The 23,449-nt window shown below is 34.4% G+C and overlaps 1 protein-coding gene and 1 pseudogene across 3 annotated transcripts in view; one reads left to right on the top strand and one right to left on the bottom strand.

Moving 5' to 3' along the window:
- Nucleotides 1–23,449, bottom strand: part of COL19A1 (collagen type XIX alpha 1 chain) — a 380,294-nt gene that overhangs the window by 302,847 nt on the left and 53,998 nt on the right. For all 3 annotated transcript variants that reach the window (XM_042939135.1, XM_042939134.1, XM_042939133.1), the window contains 4 exons: nucleotides 16,516–16,596; nucleotides 10,685–10,810; nucleotides 9,519–9,581; nucleotides 1,075–1,128 (listed from right to left, as the gene is read on the bottom strand). In XM_042939135.1, coding sequence (XP_042795069.1) covers nucleotides 1,075–1,128; nucleotides 9,519–9,581; nucleotides 10,685–10,810; nucleotides 16,516–16,596 — 324 coding nt within the window. The remainder of the gene's footprint in view (nucleotides 1–1,074; nucleotides 1,129–9,518; nucleotides 9,582–10,684; nucleotides 10,811–16,515; nucleotides 16,597–23,449) is intronic.
- LOC122219257 lies at nucleotides 11,037–11,824 on the top strand (annotated as a pseudogene).

The following is a 23,449-nucleotide window of genomic DNA, read 5'->3' as shown; positions in this document are numbered from 1 at the left end:
TGAAAAATCAACCGTTTTAGGAGATAAATACTATATTTATAGCATTTTATTGATGGATCGACATATCTCTTGTATTTTTATTTATAACATCTCGTGTGGTACTATATTTTTAAATGTTTAATTTATGTCTACAGTGAAATATGTATGAAAAGCTACTATAGCATAACATAAAATAATGAAACTAAGAAGCTTTGGGGCTCTTGTAATAATGGGAAATGTTCCAGAGCAGGGGTCAGCAAGTTTTTTCTCCAAAGGACCAGACAGTAAATATTTTAGACTTTGTAGGCCATCTGATCTCTGCCACACTTACCTACCACTGCCACGTGGCATAAAAGCAGCCTAAGACAATATGAAAACAAATGAGTGTAGTTGTGTTCCACCACAACATTAATCACAAAATCATACACTGGGAGTTTTTGGCAGCCCGCTACAGGGCCATAGTTTGCTGACCTCTTAACAATCAGACTTATTCTGTATATTTTCTCTTCCTATCTGGTACAACCTTTTAAAACAGCCACACTGTCAACAATAGCCAAAGTATGGAAAGAGCCCAAATGTCCACTGACTGGTGAATAGATAAAGATGGGGTACATAGATACAATAGAATATTACTCAGTGATCAAAAAGAATTAAATCTTGCCATTTGCAACAACATGGATGGAACTAGAGTGTGTTATGCTAACTGAAATCAGTCAGAGAAAGAGAAATACTATATGATTCACTCATATGTGGAATTTAAGAAACAAAACAGATGAACACAAGGGAAGGGAAGCAAAAATAAGATAAAAACAGAGAGGGAGACAAAGCATAAGAGACTCTTAAATATAGAGAACTAACTGAGGGTTGCTGGTGGGTGTAGGGGGGGGATGGGCTAAATGGGTGATGGGCATTAAGGAGGGCACTCGTTGGGAGGAGCACTAGGTGTTATATATAAGTGGTGAATCACTAAATTCTATTCTTGAAATCATTATTACACTATATGTTAATTAACTTGGATTTAAATTAAAAAATATAATAACAATTAAAAAAAAATAAAACAGGCACAAAACTTAAACAAATGGCAAATCCACATACCTTTTCCCCAGGAATTCCAGGAGCACCAAATTCACCTTTAATACCACCTGAACCCTAAAATAAAGAAATGCTCATTAGGTTTTTTTAAAGGTATATTAATTGCTAAGGTAAAGAGAATCTACCATTGCACAGATAAGTTGCTTTTCCTTGCACCAAAGTTTGTTCCCTGAGTTCATTCCTCATATTGTCTACAAGTCATTAAACTATACTTTTGACAATAAATTATCAAAATGTTAGAAAGTAATAAATATCAAAGGGCTAGTAAAAACTAAAACTAGACATTCTCTACACAAATACATATAATTCAACTTTGTCATTTCTTTTATACTTATAAAGATTAGGAATGATTCTATTGCTTTCATCTTAACTAATTCTTCATGCTTTCCATTCAAATAAGTCACGAAATTTCAAATGTTTTATTTATCTATTTTTAGGGAGAGAGAGCGTGGGCATGGGAGGGGCAGAGAGAGAGGGAGACAGAGAATCCCAAGCAGGCTCTTGTGCTGTCAGCGCAGAGCCCGACATGGGCTCAAACGCATGAACCATGAGATCATGACCTGAGCCAAAATCAAGAGTTGGCTGCTTAACTGACTGAGCTACCCAGCCACCCTAGTCGTGAAAGATTAGACTCGAAGGTACCCATATATGTTTCATTAATGTGCCTGATCTTCCATTATATCCTCTGGGAAAAATCTCACAGCTGGGTCAATCCAATTGTTAGCTTCCCTGCTCTTCCATCTAAACTGGAAAAAATAATCTCAATGAAGCTGATATGTTACCTATATCTGCCTTAATGGCTCTACCACAAATTCAGTCTAATAAATATGCTTGAAATGGTGAAAAATAATATAAACTTTTTGGATGAGTTTCTCTATCACCAATGTGTGGTAGAAATTAAGAAATATATCAGAATTTTATGAACAAATAGCACCATATTATACTGATATAGTATGTTAATTTCAGATTTTAGGCACACAGGCAAATTTTAACTTCAAGTTTCTAGACATTAGATGAAATTATATCAGGTTGGATAAAACTGATATGAAAATAGATACAAAAATTGATACAAAATAAAATAAATCAAATATATTCAATATTAGATTAGAAAGGTTAAAGAAATATTATTTATTTATTATATTGACATAGAAAGTCAAAGGTCAATATTAAATCCCACCTCTGAGAGATTGCTACTAAGCAATTTTTTCTTTCAAAAAAAATGTGAGCATATTTTGAGACAATTATTTTTTATTGGTGTGGTGTGGCTATAGTATGAGCATATGAATAAAGTCAGATTGAAAAAAATACATATTTTTTTCCCGACTAGAAAGGAATCAGTACCAAAGTTTCTGACTATAGAGTCAAGTAAGTTAACTTGTACCATTTTAAACTGTTTTGATTTCCTCTAGAAGTATGTCAGCAAGGTAATCATTTAATAAAGCCTATACTTTTTGGGAAATTAACTCAATATGTGGAAGATAATAATTCAAAAATAAACTGGAAAATTATTCCTCAAATAGAACTTAGATCATACTCTCCCTTAGGTTCAGGGACATTGAAATTGAGCTGCTATTTTATAAAACTCTGAAGGCATTTCCACTTTGAAGTGGGTGAGGGTATTAGCCAGAGTTTTAAAGAACTGAGAAAGTAATGTGGTTGCTACATAATTAGGTTGCTAACTACATTTGCTAAGAAAAAGGGAATTAAAAAATTCAGAACATTATAATAATCGAGTTTGAATGAAAGAAAAGTAGTAATTGTTATTTCAAATAATGAAACCCAGAGTTTACTCTTGAACAGATGACACAATTTGATTAGGTGCCCTGATACAGAATACTGATCACATCTAAGTGTTCAAATTCAAGCAGCAGTTGAATTTCAAACCATCTTACTCCATGAGAGAGGGTCATCATTTTTATAAAAAGAAAAAACAAGGCAGTAAATCATATTAATGAGGCATGGATGAGAATATAGGCAAGTAAAGATAAACATTAAATTAAGCCCAAACATTTTTTTCCAAATATTTCTGATTCTTCATTACTAATTGGCAATATGAAGCTAAAACTAATCAGGTCACTAACTTGTGTTTTAAAAGAAAAAGTGTAGTAGAACAAACAATAGTGAAAAATGTAACTGTCCTTTATGATTTAGCATATCTAGTTCTTTCTCTGTAAACTGACTCTTTGTGCTTGGCAAAGTACCCTAGGCAATTGGGGCACCTGAATTTATAGGTTCTAGGAACAGCTGACTTGATGATTTAGACTTTCAGGTGTGATGCTCATTTATTCATTCAACTCCTATTAGGTGCTGTTCTATGTATGTTGCTCACAAAACTTCTATTCTAGTGGAGGAAATAAATAGAGACATAATTTTAACAAGTCAAGTGACACTAAAAATGCTAAGAAAGAAGATAGAGGTGGAATGAAGGGATGCTTTTTATATAAAGATATCAGAAGAGGGTTTTTATTTTAAAGTGATTTCTGAGCAAGAACCTAAATGGTTTGAAGGAGAGAGCCAGATGGATATCTAAAGAAACCCCAGGTATATGTAACCTGATGTAAAGACCCTGGAGCAGGAGTGAACAGGGGAAACGGTAGGAGACAATATAGGGAGTGGAGAGGTAGGGATAGGGAGAGCTCTACACATTATGCAAAGCCTTGTAGCCAAGGCAAGAGCTTCAGTGTTCACCTTGAGGGAGAAAGGAAGCCACGGGTGGATTTTGACCCAGGTAGGAAAGGATTTCCTGACAGGATTATTCATTGTGAAATAATATTGGGAACAGAAGACACAGATTTGAATGAAATACTTATATCAAGTGATCTTTTTAAGAAATGAACTATCAATAAATTATTAATATTTACTACAAGTACCACACAATAACCATCTGAGATTTTTATATACTAAAATATTTAATCAGTTGCAAATTCTAAGGGATTATTTTACAAATGAAGATTATTTTGTTTTTGGTCAAGTCACATAAGAAACTGAACTCTAAAGGATTATCTCCATCTCTCCTTCAACATGTGAAGATTATACTGTGGATAGAAAAGCAGAAGAAACATATATTTTTTCAGTACCTATTATGTGACAGTTTCTAGCACTCAATATTTTATATACATTTTATTGTACTCCTTCTTCACAATAAAGCATTGACTAGGTATTATTAAGTATCATTTTTAAAGTAAGTAAGAGGGGGACAGGATTCACTCTCAAGTGGTTCAGGTTCCAAAGAGGTAAGCCTTCTAATATACTGTCCTAAATATCCTTTGTCAGTCTTAAAACCAAAAGGAAAACCTTGAGAACATCTAGTTCCCTTAGTAACACTGCACTTCTGATCATTTTACAAAATTAACTATTCAATATGCCTTAGAGCAAATGACTTTCAATCTTCAAGCTCTGCAGACATTATTTTGTGCACCTAGTCTAATAATGAAAATTACATACCAGACTTAAACAAAGAGGAAAGTCATCTTTATTTATTTGACATTAAAGTTGCAGGATCACACAGTACAATAAGAACAGGAACAGACTCATAATCAACTCCTTAAAATGAAATAATACATCTATGTTTATTACGAGTGCCAGGAAAGTAGAACACATTCATGGCCACAGTCATCTGAAGTCATAATTACATAGCAAGTACTATGCTGGTTTAATCAAATGCTGGTGCTTGTACTGAAAAAATAAAGGAAGCCTACCAATCAATTATTTGTCTTGTTTTGTAAATCATCAATTTATTTTATCCCAGCTGTTTTTACCTTGCTACTAAAATCACCTGCAATTATGAGTTCCATGTAGTCTGGACACTAAAACCAATGTTAGTATTTTAAAAACATATCTTAAGTGGGAAGTTACATAACACATTGTAACCCTAAGATACATTTCTTGTATATTTTATATATTTGGAATAAAATAAATTTGCTAATTATCATTTTTACTAATTCCTTCCTAGTTCTTTTCTACTGGTTTTCTTTCCTACAGAGGGAGGAAAGACTCCTTAAACAAATCAACACTAGATTATAAGCTCAGTGAGATTAAGCCTATGCTTTCTCACTACTGCTATAGCTCCAGAACTTAGTATACTTTTTGTTATAATAATAGGAACTCAATAAATAGTTGCTGATAAATTAACGAATAAAAGAAAAATGAATATTTACATATTAAAGGAGACATCTATTTATGATTAAAGAGTAAGGAGAAAGAATGAGTCTTTAAAAGATATATGCTCTAACAAGAGAGACTCAGCACTTAATCTTTTAAAAAAATCATTTAAAGGTGATTTAATGATTTTATTAATATTTATGTAATATTTTTTAACAGGGGCAAGGATATTTTTAAAGTATTTTATCCCTTCTAAAACTGACATGTGAAATTTCTTCCTATGCCAGTAATCTTAAATTGATAGAATTGGTAAGTCAAAGAATAAGAAAGTCAAGTTAAAAAATGGTAATGTGCATCACATCACAATCAACCAACAAGTAAGCCATATATGCATTTTCAAAGTACTTTGTGTCAACCTTACAATGTAGGTAGAACTGATAGATTATACACCCTCCTTTACAGATGAGGGAAATGAAACATGAAGAGACTGGGTGGCTTGGCCAAGCTCACACTGCTAACCTAAGAAGAGTTGGGATTAATTCAGATCTCTCTACTCTATGAGTCCTCTTAATTATGTTACCTTGAGCACACCATTCTACCCATGCATGGTTTTCTCAGTTGCAAAATGAGGATAAAAATATTGGGTTGCCTTTCTTTACGAAGTTAAAAGGATTAAAATGAGTATTACAAGTGGAAGTACCATGATCAAAGAACACAAATAATACTGGAGAGCTTTTAAACATAGAGCAACCTTCAAAATGCAAACTGATTAAGAGAAGGACACTGGATTTGACAGGTCTAGGGGTTCAGATCCCAGCTTGACCACGTGGCCTTGGTCAATAATTTAACCTCCTTAAACTTCAGTTTTGCCTTCTATAAAATAGTAATACCAACACTTAACATGAAGAGTTTTAAGGATCAAAAAGATAAGATATGTAAATCACTCTTCTCAGTGTCTGGCACATAGTAAGCATTCAATAAATACTAGCTATTGCTATAATGATTTATATGTTCAGTTTGATTGATGTAGTCCTTAGAACTAGATATTGTTTAGTGGCATTCAGCAAAGTTATCCCAAGTAATTTGATTTAAAGGGCAAAACTATATGCTCCATCCTACTTCAAAATTCCCATTTGAACAGCTACTAAGGTTCCTAAAGTTGCCATGCAAGCCACAATGGGCAGAACTTACTTTAGGAGTCAAATGCCTATGATTGTCTTTGTTGAAGTTTGCTGTGCAAGTCTGAAGGATCAGTCATTGCTCAGACATCAGTCTCCTACCCTTTAAAATAAGGAACCCACTTAGATTATTTTGTTAATTTAGAACCATGGACTTCCACGTTAAGGCATGAATGGAATTTAAATCTGTTTCACCTTGGAAAGATAACAAAAACATAATCAACTCCTAAGCCTAGCACAAATTAATGTATTTAGGTATCTAACGAAAGACATGATATTAAAAAGTGGAAAAGAGAACACTTAAGTTTTGATACAGCAGGGAGAAGGGAAAGGCAGATCTCTAAACACGGGATACTGCTTAGAATTAGTTCAACAAAGATGAGCTGTTTAAGAAAAGGGTAGGAAGCTAAGGAAGAATCTTAAGTGGGACTCCTCAGCAGACAAGAGAAACAAGTCATGAGAAAAGTAAATTATAAATGAATATCCCTGATAAACATAGATGCAAGTATCCTCAACAAAATATTAACAAAATGAACTCAACAATAAAATGAAAGCATTATACACCAGGATCAGAACATTCCATGCAAAAGCAACAAAATACACATTCTTTTCAAGTGCACATGGAACACTTTTCAAGACAGATCAAATGTTAGGCCACAAAAACAAATCTTAAATTTCAGAAACTGAAATCATTTCAAGCATCTCTTGCAACCACAGAGATGTGCAACTAGAAATTAATTAAATGAAAAAGAAACTGAAAAATTCACAAATATGTGGATATTAAACAACATGCTACTGAGTAATCAATGGATCAAAGAAAAAATAAAAATAGAGATAAAAAATATCTTGAGACAAATGAAAATGTAAATATAGCATACCAAAATTTCTGAGATACGGCAAAGGCAATTCCAGGAGGGAAGTTCATTGTGATAAATGCCTACCACAAGCAACACAAAAAGTCTCAAATAAGCAACTTAACTTTACACCTCAAGGAACTAGGAAAAAAAAATCAAAGCCTAAAGTTAGTAGAAGGAAGTAAATAACAAAGAGTACAGCAGAAATAAATGAAATAGAGACTAAAAAGATAATAGAGACCAATGAAACTAAGAGCTCGTTCTTTGAAAGAGAAACAAAATTGACAACCCTTAAGTATATTCATCAAATAAATAGATAAATACACAATAAATACACAAAAGACACAAATAAAATCAGAATTGAAAAAGAAGTTACAACTGATACCACAGAAACATAAGGGATCATGAGACTACTACAAACAATGATATGTCAACAAATTGGACAACGTAGAAGAAATGTATAAATTTCTAGAAACATATATCTTACCAAGACTGAACCATGATAAACAAAAAATGAGCAGACTGATTACTAATAGGGAGACTGAATCATTAATCAAAAATCTCCTAGTAAACAAATCTGCAGGACCAGACAGTTTCACTGGTGAATTCTACCAAACATTCAAAGAAGAATTAGTACCAATCCTTCTCAAACTCTTCCAAAATGCAGAATAAGAGAACTCTTTCAAATCTGTTTTATGTGGCCAGCATTACCATGATATCAAAATTAGACAAATATGCCACAAATAAATAAAATTACAAGCTAATACCCCTGATGAATATAGGTGTAAAAATTCTCACAAAATATAAGCAAACAGAATTCAACAATATATTAAAAGTATCATATACCATGATCAAGTGGGATTTATTACAGGCATGCAAGGATGGTTCAACATCCATAAATTAGTCAATATGATACACTGTATTAACAAATTTAAGGATAAAAATCATATGATCATCTCAATAGACGCAGAAAAAGTATTTGACAAAATTCAACATCCATATATGATAAAAATTCCTAAGAAAGTGACGATAGAGGGAAAGTACCTCAACATAATAATGGCCATATATGACAAGCCCACAACTAACATCATACTCAATGGTGAAAAGCTGAAAACTTTTCCTTTAAGATCAGAAACAAGACAAGGGTGCCTAATTCCACTACTACTATTCAACATAGTATTGGAAGTCCTAGCCAAAACAATTAGGCAAGAAAAAGAAAGAAAAGGCATCCAAATTGGAAAGGAATAAGTGAAACTGTCACAACTTACAAATGACATGATTGCGTATATAGAAAACCCTAAAGACTCCATCAAAAGACTGTTAGAACTAATTAACAAATTCAGTAAAGTTGCAGAGTACAAAATCAAGATACAAAAATCTGTGGTGTTTCTATACACCAATAGTGAACTATCAGAAAGAGAAATCTTAAAAAATCTTAATTATAATTGCATCAAAAAGAATAAAATACCTAGGAATAAATTTAACCAAGGAAGTGAAAGACATGTATATTGAAAACTATACGACATTAATAAAAGAAATTGAAGAAAATACAAATGGAAAGATATTCTATGCTCATGGATTAGAAGAATCAATATTGTTCAAATATCTATACTACGCAAAGTCATCTACAGTACAGTGCAATCCCTATCAAAATGGCATTTTTCAGGGCACCTGGGTGGCTCAGTCAGTTAAACATCCAACTTTGACTCAGGTCATGATCTTGCAGTCCATGGTTTGAGCCCCACGCCAGGCTCTGGTGTCGACAACTGAGAGCCTGGAGCCTGCTTCAGATTCTGCCTCTCTCTCTCTCTCTCTCTCTCTCTCTCTCCCTCTCTCTAGGCCCTTCCTCTGCTCATGCTCTGTGAAATGGGTGAAGAGGGTATAATTTTATATAAAAGTAAAATACACAAATAAACAAATGAATAAGAAGCTAAAAAAGAATCTTCAGTGGGGACCCATCAACACACAAGTGAAATAAGAGTTCATCAAGTATTCGGTGAACAGAATGCTAAAGAAAGTTAGGGCATAACAAAATATAAATGTTCTTACTTCACAATTTTGCTTATAGTTTATAGATAACAAAGATTTGGGTCTCTATATCTTTTAAAATTTTAGTTCCAATAGGAACTCAAAAGCAGACTTGGATGCTGATATAGTCTTTCTCATTTCAGTGATCAGCATTTAAATATAGTCCTTAGTAGCCTTTAACAGAAACGTGCATTTGTATGGGACATAGAGATATGACGTGGACACATTTTTAAATCACTTTTGAACCAATCCACTTTCATTCTGACAGTGTTTTGTGGTATCTTACCGGTTCTCCTTTATTCCCTTTCTGACCAGGTGAGCCTGGAGTTCCTGGAAAACCTGCTTCTCCCTGAGCAAAAGTGAATTTCTGTGTTATCAAACATTCTGTCACATTGAGCCAAAGACTAATAATTTGTAAATATGAAGGTGACAACAGTAGGATAAAGCTTTACTTTCCTCTGAGCTGATGGTGGTCCCTCTGCTGGAATGCCCTTCCCTTGTTCAGGAGGCTCAGTACTCTCTGTCTTCCAAATACCATTTGACATCATCTCCTCCATGAGACTTTCCAGGAACTTGAACACATGATGCTCCCCTATGGCCCTGCACCTGCCTTTCTCATGGAGCCTATGATACAGTGTTGGTCGCTACAAGAAATGTAAATTTCCTCTAAACTTTACCTCACCCGTATACCTCCTCCTCCAACCAAGAGCAAAGGGGTAGCAGGATGTGTTAAGCCTCTAAGGGGAACTATGAAGTGACAGTGCCAGGGGACATTCTGCTCTAGGAACCTCTTTCCCTTCCCAGGTAAGGGCATAGAGGAAAACCATCAAGAAATCACTCAACCTACTTTTAGCATAGCCTCTTGACTGCCATTACTATTCACAAAAGAAGTTTATGTCGGTCCACGGGCCCACTCTTCCTGACCAGGGGACTGTAGTGGTACCAGAGAAGCAACTTCTTTGAGTGATATTCTCTATAAATTCTCTACGTAATTTATGGCAAAAGGAGATGGCTGGCTGGATATTTGGAGATACTGGACAAACAGCCTCCACACAACAAAGAAATACCATATAGGGTATTTTTGTGTACGTGTGGAAGAGCAGGCACTGTTTCAACTGTGAATTCCCAAAACTGAAGCTTACTCCTGGCACATGTTAAGTACTCAATATTTGTCTATTGTACAGGTGGGTCCTCCCCTTACCTTTCTATCCATTCTCATTCATAGCCTGGAAAGTCTATGGCTTCAGAACCAGCCAGAAAACAATGCATGAAATCCTTTCTCCAATTCCCTTCTCATAATCCATCCCAGCGACTGAATGGCTTATGCTTTTGATTCAACTAGCACACTAGCACTGGAGGTCAAGATACATTCTGTACACTGGGACCACATCCAAGGGGATGGCTCACTTTGTGCAGTGGCTTCTCAGTGGGCATAGATTAAAACTAGCAAACCTTGTTTGGAATGCACTGGCACCGGTCTTGAAGTTCCTCCTTTGCTGGAAGATAGGCAGACAGTTTACTGGCATGAGCGGGTAACAGTGATGATGCAGTGCTTCCAAAGCCATCATAATCTGGACACTAAAATCCAGAAAAATGAATAGAGTTAATTCCCAACATTCTAGCATCCCAAATACTGGCTCCCACCAAACTAGGGATGACTGGAGTTGCCTGAAAGAACCACCTTCTAATTAGCCAAAAGCTGATACAGGTATATGAAAATTGATAATGTCTTTGCTCTTTCACTAGGCCTCCAATGTGTTTCATTACACTACAACATGTTAGAAATGCGCTAAAATTTGTCTTGATGAGGAATTCTAAAGCTATTATAAATGACTTTATGATAAGTACAGACATATCAAATATTTACAAAAACTGCATTGTTACCATAGAATAGTTATACACATTACATCTGTATACGTTTTTGTGGAACAAAATTTAAAATAAAAGCAAGTGACTTGAACTTTTAGAACCTCATTTACTCCTATAAGATGAATGTAAAGGCATAAGGAGCTTGGTAGCTTTGGTAGGCAGCCATTGCCATGATGACCCTGAGGGCCTGGTGGCTAACCGAGGTCGGTGCTTCAAGTGGGCCATTGAGCCGAGTGGGCCTGGAGGAAGCAGCAGGAGCCAAAGTGACCAGGGCAGTAGCCAGGGAGACTCACTGTACCCTGACAGTTGCTTGGACAAGCAAGTGCCTGCCTGAAACCAGCATGCAAGAGACAGACAGGATTGTAGCGGAGAAGCGCTACTGGAACATTGCCTTGGGTCCCTTCAAGCAGATTCCCATGAACCTCTTCATTATGTATATGGCAGGCAATACTGTCTCCATCTTCCCTACTACAGTGGTGTGATGGTGGCTTGGGGGGACTATTCAGGCACTTATGGCCATTTCAGCCACTTTCAAGATGCTACAAAGTTCAAGCCAGAAGTTTCTGTACGATTTGGTGTATTCTCAGAAACCTCATGGGTTTGGCATGGACTGTTTATTAGTGCCAGTCAATGGGACTATTGCCCACACATGCATCAGATTGGTTAGCCCTCATTGAGCCCCCAGAGAGGATGGGGTTCAGTGGTGGAGAACTGCTTCTGTGAACCTGAGAAATAACTACCTGGTCCTACATCCTGGGATCTCATGTACAACCTCTTTATGCCCAGAGGCTCCCCCTCAGCATACAAACTCTTAACATCATCATTCAAGCTGGGAAGAGCCCAAAGCTCCCTGCTCCCCATGGTGAGGAGGCAAACCCCAGAAAGACAAGTATGTATCACTATGAACACAAACTACACGACAACCCTTGACTGAAAATAATGTAGAAAACTGTATTGATGGTTCCAGGACAGAGCAAAACAACAAATGAAACTGTAACTCTAATGAAACAAAAGAACGCCTGCTGCTAAATCAAGACCCACAGCAGCAGCTCCTTTCAATAAATTGTGTGGTTGAGAACAATGCTTAAAAAAAAAGTGGCACAAGTTTCCCTTAAATCTATTCTCCTTAATATTTCACTTCTATTTAACATAAACTGGGACATAAAAATTCTGTTGGAAACACTTTGGAAGATGTGAGAAACTAATGCTAGATTCAGATTACACATGATGAAAAGAAAAACAAAACAGACACAAAGAGCAAATAAAAAAATACTTTTTACACTCCAAGATGGTATATATTTAATTAAAGTGTATCTTATTCTACTCCTTTGTCCTTTAAAGTTATTAAAAAGTCTACACTATAACAGACAAGTGGCAAAATTTATACTTTATCAGTGGGTTCAGAACATGTGGGATAACATGAAGTGAAACTCAGTTACAGAGAAATGACTTTTTCTCTCAAAAAATAAATCCAGATGGGAGGATAAATGTATCCTCTCCTATCCCATCACTTACCAGTGATTAATTATTATTAATAATTATTAAATTAATAATTAATAATTAATAGTTTCATAATAATTATTTCATAATTTCAGGCTCCTCATCAGGGTTTGTAACTGTGAATTTGTAATTTTATGCTTGCCATTTCATAACTCTGAATTTCCAATTTAGGGGAAAGGGCTCACACATTACATATTACAAATTATATATGCTTGGAAAAATATTGTCAGGATAAAAACGTAGTAAAGGATGGTCAGTGGTTATTTACTGTGGTGAGACCAAGGTTGATATCTACTTCCTTCTTTAAATTTGGCTGTATTTTCCAAGTTTTCTATGACAAACATACATAATTTTTAAGACACAAAATTATTTTGAAAAAAATGGGTAGCATTCCAATGCCTGTGAAAACAACAAAAACTGTAAGAAAAATAGCACCCAGAAACACTGGGATTAGGTTCCCATGTCCACCACTAGTTCCATCACATTTACCCTCTCCGGATTTAATAACTGGCTCTTTTGTTACCTTGATCAGTTTCCAAGTCCACAAGTTTCAAGTCACATTAGAATGAAACATGATTATCACCAGAATAGTTCATTTCTCTCATATGATTTGATATGATTTTCCAGTCAGGTCCAGCTCTACTGGTTCCCACTCAGATGACCACAACGCAATTCGAGTTCATAATTTTGCTCTGGATAACTGATTTACTACATTAAATTGGGGATTTAAATGACTTGAAAAGTATGTCCCAGGCTTCACTATAAAACTATCCACACTCTCCAAAGAGTGCCTAAAGAGAACATGAAAATGTACAAGTAAGGACTCTTTGTAAAACTTCTGGTTTTGATTTGACACATATTTACTTAATTGGCCCTACAAATTTTAATCACATTTCACATTTATTTTCAACAAATGTTGCTAATTTCCTCCTTCTGCCTATGTCTGTAGTCATGAAACTTGACAGAAACAGAAAATCTAATTAATAGAAGCAAAGAAGTATATTTACAAATTATCTTGAATAAATTTTACCCTTGAAATATGCTATAAACTATTAATAACAAAAAACATATCTGATTTGAAATTCCAAGATAAAATTAAATTTTTAAGCAAGCACATTAAAACTTTCTGAATTCAATACATTTTTCAAAAAAAAAAGTTGGTGTCAGAATTATAACAGATGCACTTAAATGGCTTTTATATAATTATTTATCTTCCCATTTGTAAAATGTAGCATGTTTCTATTTTCTGTTACTCATTAACAGAATGGTGATGTCCCTTCAAATAATTATCATCAGGAAAATAGGCAGGTTTTTGTTATTTTTTTCTTACGGTTGGAGATGAATTCCTACCTTCTTTTCCACAATTTAACTCCAAAGTAACATTTTTAAGATGTGATTAACTTTTTTACCATAATTTATTAAGTTACATCACTGTTTTTAATAATCAAACCACTCCACTAAATCTATCACCTATACTTCCTTAAACGCTTTTCTCATAATTTGTATTGAAAATATCTATTATGTGATGACACAGAGTAAAAACTAGTCAAGAATACAACTTTCTTTTTCTCTTTCTTTCTTTCTTTCTTTCTCTCTCTCTCTTTCTTTCTCTTTCTTTTCTTTCTTTCTTTCTTTCTTTCTTTCTTTCTTTCTTTCTTTCTTTCTCTTATGTTTATTTATTTCAGAAAGAGTGAGAGAAAGAAAGAGAGCAGGGCAAGGGCAGAGAGAGAATCCCAAAGAGGCTCCATGCTGTCAGTGCAGAGCCCAACATGGGGCTTGATCTTACAACCCATCATGAGATCATGACGTGAGCTGAAATCAAGAGTTGGACACTTAACTGACTGAACCAGTCAAGTACCCCAAGATTCAATATTTAGATATATCAAAAAAATTTTATGCTACTTTTTTTTTTTTTTTTTTTTAATTTTTTTTTTCAACGTTTTTTATTTATTTTTGGGACAGAGAGAGACAGAGCATGAACGGGGGAGGGGCAGAGAGAGAGGGAGACACAGAATCGGAAGCAGGCTCCAGGCTCTGAGCCATCAGCCCAGAGCCCGACGCGGGGCTCGAACTCACGGACCGCGAGATCGTGACCTGGCTGAAGTCGGACGCTTAACCGACTGCGCCACCCAGGCGCCCCTATGCTACTTTTTAATCAGGAAAAATTATTATTTTAAAAGCTCTTACATCCTAAATGAATAATTAATTTAAAAAATAAGCTTTCAGAGAATTAAACACCTTCAAAATTTACATATGTGGCTCCAGGAAGTCTCGGTATTTCAGGTCTGTAGATTGGCATTATAAATTATCTTTTTAGATATTTATAGAATGATATTTGGCTGGCTTTCATTTTACTTGGAATGAGAGCCATAAACTGGTTTGGAGATATGCTTTAAACCAAGTTACATAAGTAAAACAAGTAATTTTGAAAGACTTAGATAATGCTTTAAATCAGCCACATTATTATCCTACTATTCACAGTGAGAGACAGAAGTTAAAAATATTTTTGAATTACTAAGTTATTGATAAAATTTTCATACAATTTTGGATGTAAGTATAGAAGTTCTGAAAAGTCTAAGATACAAAGAAAAACATTTCACCTTTTACTTTTACTTTTCATATGTTCTCTCTGTAAGACTTTTTAAAATTAATCCCTGTTAAACACTTTTTGTCCCATCTACCTGCTTTAATAGTTGATAAGTCAACAACTTAAGAAAGTGTTTGGACTGTCTTCTAGAAACAAAGCTCTAGGAATAGAAAAGCACAGCATGAGGGACACCTGGTGGTTCAGTCAGTTAAGGGTCCGACTTTGGCTCAGCTCATGATCTCATGGTTCCTGAGTTCGAGCCCGATGTCAGGCTCTGTGCTGACAGCTCAGAGCCTAGAGCCTGTTTCGGATTCTGTGTCGCCCTCTTTCTCTCTGCCCTTTACCCATTTGCACTCCGTGTCTCTCTCTCTCTCTCTCTGTGTGTCAAAAATAAACATTTTAAAAAATTAAAAAAAAAAGTGGAGCATGAAAGTGTAACTCCCCTCAATGAGCTTAAAATGGAGTTGATTAAATAAAAACAAATGCAACTGTATCTAATAACATAAGATAGTGCACCTGATCACTATAATGAGAACTACAGAAAGTGCTGAATTCAGCATTTTTTTTGAATGGAATATTGGTACAAGAAATTAACAGTTGTACAGTTAGGTTGGGAATATTAAGAATGAGAGGCTGAGTAACCGAGTTTATATTCTGTTGCCAACAGGGAGTGACCAAAGGCTTGGGGAAAGAGATGAACAGCAGGCAGTGAATGTGCCTTATTCATGACTGTTATAGCCTTGTTCTTTAGCACAATGTCTAGAAGATCAGTGTTTGTGAATAACAAATGTTTACTGAGAGAAAATAAATGCATATACAAAGCAGTGATTCAGAGACTTATTCTGGTTATCTTGAAATAAAATGGTGTAGAGACTGGAAAGGCAGTTGACACGATAATGCAAAAATCCAGTCAGGAGATAAAGGCAGACCATGTCAATAACAGGGAAAAGGTAGATGAAAAATCTATCACAAAGGAAAACTATCCAAGATGGATAACAAACTAGAAGAGGAAAGTGAGAAAGAGTAACATATGATCACAGATTTAAAATTCCTGCAACTGGAAAATGATGATGTTACCATTAGAACATATTTTAAGGAGAAAGTCATAAATTCTCTTTATGTCAAGTCCAAAGTGAGGACATACCATTCCCAAAGTTCAAGACAAAACACTGGGATTCACATTGTAAAAAGAAACTATGTGAGAGCACTATAAGGGGTGTCTTACTGGGAACAGATTACTCACCTGGCCTCAACAGAAGACACTCAGTGCTGCTCTACATCTACACTCTACAGATGCATTCTTCACATGCCACGAAAACTAACTTACCTTAGCATCTGATATTTCACAGCATGTTTCTTGGGCTATGAAGTTTGAGTTACAGTAGATTTTAAGTTGATGAAGTTCAATCTATTAAAAAAGTAGTGATAAGACACATCATTAGTTTTCTTGAAAATCACATTTAGGCACTTAAAAGCTATGGTAATTTAACTGGAAAGATAAAAAGAAGCTAATACAAATAAGTTATTGGTAGATATTTTTAATGTTTTTATTTAATTTAGGATTCATGATTTTATGGACCATTAGAGAAAGAGGCATGGATTCAATTATTGAGATAGATCTCTGTATGAAAGAAATCAGATAATGAAGGCAATTGCAAATTTTTGCTAGTTGTTTCATACAAAAAAGAAGTATTTAATTACAAGAGAGGTATTGTTACTCATTACAATAAAGTATGCCCACAAAATAAGAAATATTCCAAAGTAAAAAATTCTGGAGAAAAAGTAGTCAAAGGAATGAACACATGATGGAAAAGTCTTTCTCAATACCTCCAGATCTCTTATTTGAGGCACTGAAACAGGTGCTTACTTCCCAACAAGAAAAAAAAAGAGAGAGAGAGAGAGATTTGGTTTTTATCTTTTTAATGCATTCTAATATCTATGGGGTAATCCTAAGCCACACTCACAATCTTTTTACAAAAACAATAGATTCCTTCTCTTGGCTTAGCAGATTCACGTTTTTTGGCACTGGACATGAAATATAAAATAGTAAAACTTTGGTTTGTGAGCATAATTCATTCCGGAAACATGCTTGTAGTCCAAAGCACTTGTATATAAAAGCAAATTTCAAAAACCATTGGTTCAGTTGTGATCATATGACATTCGCTGTCATATATTACTTATATTGCAAGACATTGCTCATTTATCAAGTTAAAATTATTATCAAAAATGTTTTCTCATCTTGTGGAACAAGTTACTCACAATCCGAGATTTTACAGTTCAAAAAAGGTACAATCATGCCTTTAAATGCAAAAGCAAGGAACCACATAAGAATAATAAAGAGTATTGACAGAATTTCAATATGACAGACACGTAAATTGGCTATTTTAAATTAATCTGTGGTTGCAAATTTAGTAGTTTAAAATAAATCCTACAATGATTTGACATATTTGACACAGGTCAGAAACAACCTCTCCTTTCATCCCTGTCTTCTTCCTCCTGCCTGCCCTTCTCTTTCTCTCTCTGTCTCCACCTCTTCCTCTGTCTCCCAATATTCCAGAGCTAAATTATGCATTACTTTGATAACAAGATGTACTTGTTATAGAGATATCCAACTTTAATATTACAATAATTAATCCTACCATAATGAAAAGCAGATATCTTCAGTTGTTTTGAAACTCTGCCCAACACCAAAAAAGAACAGAGGTAGAAAAAAGGCTGTAACTATCACTCTACACTGAGATGAACAAAATCAATTCAGCTCATGAAACATGTTAAGAACTCCAGACATCTTGTGAATTCATGAGCAGCCTTAATGATTTCTTTTGTGTAACTTTTTGCAAGGTATTGAAGTTAACTTTTGTTTATAAAGTTTAAATACACTGTCTTACATAGTCTAATGAAAAGCCACATAGTAACATACCCACTAAGTAGAATAAAGAATGGGGACTCCAATTAACTTTCTTCCTAACTAAAACCAATTAATCATCATCATTGTTACCAAAATAGCCAATAAATATTAAAACTCAATTATATACCATCCACTCTACTAGGCCCTTTATATGAATTATTTTACTTAACTGAAGATAGATGACCAATTTTTGACAGATTAGAAACTAATCAATTAACATGACATTGAAACTACATTCCTAGTTTAATGATGCTTTATTATTCATTAGTTACTTTAGAATCCTTCATTGACAACAGTACTTTATAAGGACAGTGTTCAGGGCTAAGTCTATACTGGCCCTGTCACACAGAATTTGTTAAAAAAAATCCTTTATATCAGTTTTGTCACCTACCTCTTTCTCACAGAAGCAAATGGACAGTATACATAAAATAAACAAACTCAATTATTATGATTTTCTTCAATAACAGACATCCTGAATAAATAAAACATTTTTACATTACAACAGACCTTAAGACTCATAGAGCCTGTATGGAGATGATTAAAAATTAGTCCATTTAAATTTTTAGTAGGACCAAGAATCTTTATTTATTTGTTTGTTTGTTTATTTATTTATTTATTTATTTATTTTTCCAAGAATCTTTTTTTAAGTGTTTATTCATTCATTTTGAGAGAGACAGAGAGAGAGAGAGAGACAGAGAGAGAGAGAGAATGTGAGTCGGGGAGGGGCAGAGAGAGTAGGACAGAGAGAGAATCCCAAGTAGGCTCTGCGATGTTAGCACAGAAGTGGATGCAGGGCTCATCTCATGAACTGTGAGATCATGACCTGAGCCTAAATGAAGAGTTGGACACTTAACCTACTGAGGTACTCAGGTGCCCCAGGACCAAGAATCTTTATAGAATAAAATATGTATTTTATTTGTTTGTAACTCAAACACTATCTCATTAAAAAGCTACATCATAATACGGCTTTAACATTTTTTATTTTTGTCTTTTTTTCATTTATTTTTAAAATTTTAATTCCAGTGTATTTAACATAAAGTGTTATATTAGTTTCAGGTGTACAGTATAGTGATTCAATAATTCTGTACAATATTCAGTGCTCATTGTAATAAATGTACTCAATTCCCTTCCCCTATCTCCCTACTCACCCATCCCCCACTCATTTCCCCCTCTGGTAACCATCAGTTTCTTCTTTATAGTTAAGAATCTGTTTTTTGGTCTCTTTTTTTCATTATTTGTTTTGCTTCTTAAGTTCTACATATGAGTGAAATCATATGGTATTTGTCTTTCTCTGACTTATTTCACTCAGCATTATACTCTCTAGGTCCATCCATGTGTACCAAATGCCAAGATTTCATTCTTTTTTTTGTGGCTGATATATATATATATACACACACATATATATACATATTATATACATATATATACATATTATATACATATATTATATTTCTATATATATTTCTATATATAATAAATATATATATAATATTTCTATTCTTAATTTTTTGAAGAACCTCCATACTGTTATCCACAGTGGTTGCATGAGTTTGCATTTCCACCAACAGTGAACAAGGGTTCCTTTTTCTTGGCATTCTCACCAACACATGTTGTTTTTTGTGTTTTTGATTTTAGCCATTCTGACAAGTGTGAAGTGACATCTCTGTGGTTTTGACTTGCATGTCCCTGATAATGAGTGATGTTGAGCATCTTTTCATGTATCTGTTGGCCATCTGTATGTCTTCTTTGGAGAAATGTCTGTTCATGTCTTCTGCCCATTTTTTAATTGGATTATTTGCTTTTTTGTGTGTTGAACTGTATAAATTCTTCACATATTTTGGAAACTCACTCTTCACCAGATATGTCATTTGCAAAAATCTTCTCTCATTCACTAGGTTATCTTCTAGTTTTGCTGATAGTTACCTTTGCTGTGCAGAAGTTTTTATTTTGAAAAAGTGCATTAGTTTATTTTTGCTTTTGTTTCCCCTGCCTCAGGAGACATGTCTAGAAAAATGTTGCTGTGGACAATGTCAAAGAACTTACTGCCTGTGCTCTCTTCTAGGGTTTTTATTGTTTCAGGTCTCACATTTAGGTCCCTAACCCATTTTGAGTTTATTTTTATGTATGATACAAGAAAGCGGTGCAGTTTCATCCTTTTGCACGTTGCTGTCCAGTTTTTCCAACGCCATTTGTTGAAGAGACTTTCTCCCATTGCATATTCTTGCCTCCTTTGTTAAAGATTACTTGACAATATAATTGTGAGTTTATTTCTGGGCTTTCTTTTCTGTTCTATTGATCTATGAGTCTATTTTTGTGCAGTACCATAGTGTTTTGATTAGTACAGTTTTTAAGTGCTTCTTGAAATCTGGAATTGTGATACCTCCAGTTTTGTTCTTCTTTTTCAAGATAACTTTGGCTATTCAGGGACTTTTGTGCTTCCATACAAATTTTAGGATTATTTGTTCCAGTTCTGTGAAAAATGCTCTTGGTGTTTTGATAGGGATTGCATTAAATCTATAGATTGCTTTGGGTAGTATGGAAATTTTAACAGTATTTATTCTCCCAATCCACAAACACGGACTATCTTTCCATTAGTTTGTGTCATCTTCAATCTCTTTCATCAGTGTTTTATAGTTTTCAGAGTTCATGTCTTCCATCTCCTTGGTTAAGTTTACTCCTAGGAATTTTATTATTTTTCATGCAATTGTAAATGGTACTGTACTCTTAATTTCTTTGTCTGCTTCTTCATTATTAGTGTATTGAAATGCAACAGATTTCTATATGTTGATTTTGTATTCTATAACCATACTGAATTCATTTATCAGTTCTAGTAGATTTTTGGAGTCTTTAGAATTTTCTATATATATATTACCATGTCATCTGCAAATAGTGAAAGTTTTACTTCTTCCTTACCAATTTGCATGCTTTTTATTCCTTTTTCTTTATCTGACTCCTGTGGCTAGGACTTCCAGTACCATGTTGATAAAAGTGGCGGGAGTGAGTAACTTTGTCTTGTTCCTGAGATTAGAAGAAAAGCTCTCCACTTTTCACCATTAAGTATGATGTTTGCTGTGGGTCTGTCATACATGGCCTTTATTATATTGAGGTTTGTTCCCTCTAAACCTACTTTGTTGAGGGTTTTTATCACGAATGGAGATTGTACTTTGTCAAATGCTTTTTCCGCATCTACTAAAATGCTCATATGCTTTTTATCCTTTGTCTTGTTGATATGATGTATCACATTGATTTGCAAATACTGAACCACTCTTGCATCCCAGGAATAAATCCCACTTGATGGTGGTGTGTGATTTTTTAAAATGTATTATTGGATTCAATTTGCTAATATTTTGTTGAGGATTTTTCCACCAATTTTAATCAGAGATATTGGCCTGTAGTTCTCTTTTTTGTAGTGTCTTTATCTGCTTTTGGTTTTAGGGTAATGCTGGCCTCATGGAATGAATTTGGAAATTTTCCTTCTTCTACATCTTGCAATAGTTTGAGAACAGTTGGTATTAACTCTTCTTTAAAGTCTCAGTAAAATTCACTTGTGAAGCGGTTAGGAGTTTTTGGATTACTGATTCAATTTAATTGATCTGTTAAAATTTTCTATTCCTACTTCAGTTTAGGAAGGTTATATTTTTCTAGGAATTTATCCATTTCTTCTAAATTGTCCAATTTGTTGACATATAATTTTCATATTTTCTTACAATAATTTGTATTTCTGTGGTATCAGTTTTTATTTCTCCTTTTTCATTTCTGATTTTGTTTGAGTGTTCTCTCTCTTGTTCTCTTTTTTTTTTTATGAGTCTAGCTAGAGGTTTATCAATTTTGTTGATCTTTTCAAAGAGCCAGCTCCTAGTTTAATTGAGCTATTGTGTTTTAGTTTCTATTTTGTGTATTTCTGCTCTAATATTTATTATTTTCTTCCGTCTGGTTTGATGGAAGAAAATAGCTGCTTTGTATGTAAGGTTATTTTGCTTATTTGATACTTTCTTGCTTCTTGAGGTAGACCTGCATTGCTGTTAACTTCCTTCTTGGAACCACTTTGCTGCATCGCAAAGATTTTGGACCACTGTTTTTTCATTTTCATTTGTTTCCATGTATTTTTATTTCCCCTTGATTTCTTGGGTGACCCATTTTTTTTTTTTTAGTAGCATGTTATTAACTTCCATGTATTTGTGTTTTTTTCCACATTTTTTTCTTGTGAATGATTTCTAGTTTCATAGCATTGTGGTCAGAAAAGATGCATGGTATGACTTTGATCTTTTTGAGTTTGTCGAAACTTGTTTTGTGGCCTAATATGTTATCTCTTCTGGAGAATGTTCCATGTACACTTGAGAAGAATGTGTACTATACTGCTTCAGGATGGAACATTCTGAATATATCTGTTAGATTGATCAGGTCCACTGTGTCATCCAAAGCCCCTGTTTCCTTGTTAATTTTCTGTTTGGATGATCTATCTATTAATGTTAGTGAGATCTTAAAGCCCCCTATTATTATTTTATTACTACTGAGTACTTCCTTTATGTTTGTGATTAGCTGCTTTCTGTATTTGGGGTCTCCCATATTGGGTGCATAAATATTTACAGTTATATCTTCTTGTTGGATTGCTCCCTTTATGATTATATAGTGTCCTTCTTTGTCTTTTTTAGTTTTTGTTTTAAAGTCTATTTTGTCTGATAGAAATATTGCTATCTTTCTTTTCACTTCTGTTTGCATGATAAATGCCTTTCTGCCCCTTCCCACTTTCAATGTTCATGTGTCTTTAGGCTTAAAGTGAGTGTCTTGTAGGCAGCATACAGATGGGTCTTGTTTTTTTATCCATTCCATCACCTGTGTCTTTTGACTGGAGCATTTAGTCCATTTACATTCAAAGTAATTATGGATAGGTATGTACTTACTGCCATTTTGTTTTATAACCACTTATTTTGTGGTTATTTTTATAGTTCTTCTCTGTTCCTTTCTTCTCTTGCTTTATTCTTTCTCAGTTTGCTGGCTTTCTTTAGTGATATGCATGGATTCCATTCCTTTAATTTTTGCATATATATTATTGGTTTTTGATTTGGGATTACTATCAGGTTTGTATATATTATGCTTATAGCAGTCTATATTAAGTTGATGGTCACTTAAATTTGAACCCATTCTTTACTCCTCTCCCCCTCACATTTTAGGTATATGGTGTCATACTCTACATCCTTCTATTTATTTATTTATTTTTTTTTTTTTAATGTTTTTTATTTATTTTTTTTTGAGACAGAGAGAGACAGAGCATGAACGGGGGAGGGGCAGAGAGAGAGGGAGACACAGAATCGGAAGCAGGCTCCAGGCTCTGAGCCATCAGCCCAGAGCCCAA

The sequence above is a fragment of the Panthera leo genome, chromosome B2, assembly GCF_018350215.1.
Source record: "Panthera leo isolate Ple1 chromosome B2, P.leo_Ple1_pat1.1, whole genome shotgun sequence".
Lineage (NCBI taxonomy): Eukaryota > Metazoa > Chordata > Mammalia > Carnivora > Felidae > Panthera > Panthera leo.
This window is presented reverse-complemented; position numbering and strand designations above follow the sequence as displayed.